Here is a 1471-nt window from a genome sequence, read left to right as displayed (position 1 = left end):
TGCTCCTTGCTATGGTGGCTGCGTCAGTTTCTACGCTAACCGCGCTTATGGTGTCGACTGCTTTCTCCAGTTCTAGTAGGAGGTTCAGCTCTGCCGTTATCGTGGGTCCGTTAGGAACTGTGTTCGTCTATGTTTCCTCTGTGTACTCGCTGGCTAGTTTTGCTTCCTTTTTCGTTGTTGTTTTGATCGTTGTTTTGAACACTGATCCGCCTTTGATGCCAAACGATGTTTCGTCGTCGGCGCAGGTTATGCCAGTTATCGCCGTCCCCGCTGCGCCGTGCCCGCAGATCGTGAGCACCCCGTTGTAGGCGCCGGGGGTTGCCGGGGTTAATACTTCAAGAGAAATCGCGTCCGGGGCGGTCGTATCCGCGGCGTCTTTTTCTTTGTCTTTTTTCCTGTTGTTATCGGTATCTATGCACGCCGGCTTTTTTGATATCTGAAGCTGTGGTGCTATTTTAAGGTGCGTGCTGTCCCGCGTCGCTGATGCCGCTGCTACTGTCGCCACATCGGCGATTTTCAGTGAACTCAGTTCTGCAATTACTTCCTGGCCGCCTGCGAGCCTCCCTATTGCGGAAAGGCCTGCGTTTAGCGCGTCTTTTCGGGCTAAGATTGTTTCCTGGCGCGTGTGGCGCCCTCGTCGATGCGCGCCGCTATTATCCGTCCTGCAGCTTGAGTTTCACGTGTGCTTCTGGCACTTGCAACTTTTATTTTCATGGCTGTCGTTGCTGCTTCAATTGCTTTGTTTAGTGCGCTACGCACGGCGTTGCCTGCTGCGATTTCAAGGCTACGAAGGTAGTCGCTTGCGCCGCATGCTGTAGCGATTTGGGCTTTCTTGGTGTGTATCGTGCCGGCTTCGCCCAGCTGCAACAGCTGCAAAGTTAGTGCCGCCAGTGCCAGTGCGAGCTTGGACATTTGTTGGTTGTGGTTTCTTTCTAGTAAGGGGGTAACGCCAGGTGATAGGTTTGCCTTCGAAATTGTTGACATTTTTATTTGATGTTAGACATTCGTCTCAAGGCCGCTTTGTTTTATGTTTTCACTGCTGGTGGTCCGAAAGATTCACCTTTTTTTATTTGAAAAGGAAGTTTATGACACGCGCCTCTAGTGGTTATCCTAACGCTTGTCTCGGTTTTCAGTCGTCGGCGTTGGCTACTGTGGCGTCTGGTCCAATGTTGTTTTTACCGCTTGCGAGTGAGATTTTAAATCGTGGTCAAAACATCTTTTTCCTGTATTTCCCTCTCTCTCTCTCCCTTCAATCTCCATATATTTTCCATATGGTAAACACTCTCAATTTCACATTTGGATTTGCTTCACAGAACTGCTGTAATATTTTCTCAGGTCACCATGACTCTCACCACATGTTTAACAACTAGTTTGGATGTTTTTGTGACCATGCTCCCACTAAAGCGCAGCTATTTTCCTGTTAGCTGCGATTTCACTCTCGCGTTGGCATGTATATCATACGCTATTGCCG

General features: G+C 49.4%; 1 protein-coding gene across 1 annotated transcript; it reads right to left on the bottom strand.

The window, feature by feature from the left end:
- Positions 1–603: 603 nt before the first annotated feature.
- On the bottom strand, positions 604–912 carry TEOVI_000727600 (uncharacterized protein; the record flags this gene model as incomplete). The annotated part of the gene is made up of 1 exon (XM_067223600.1): positions 604–912. One exon carries the CDS (start codon positions 910–912, stop codon positions 604–606), a length of 309 nt encoding a protein of 102 aa, XP_067079701.1.
- Between the last annotated feature and the right edge of the window lie 559 nt (positions 913–1471).

The sequence above is a fragment of the Trypanosoma equiperdum genome, assembly GCF_001457755.1.
Source record: "Trypanosoma equiperdum strain OVI genome assembly, contig: ctg_1905, whole genome shotgun sequence".
NCBI classification, from domain to species: domain Eukaryota; phylum Euglenozoa; class Kinetoplastea; order Trypanosomatida; family Trypanosomatidae; genus Trypanosoma; species Trypanosoma equiperdum.
Note: the sequence above shows the minus strand (reverse complement) of the source record. Positions and strands in the feature narration are given on the sequence as shown.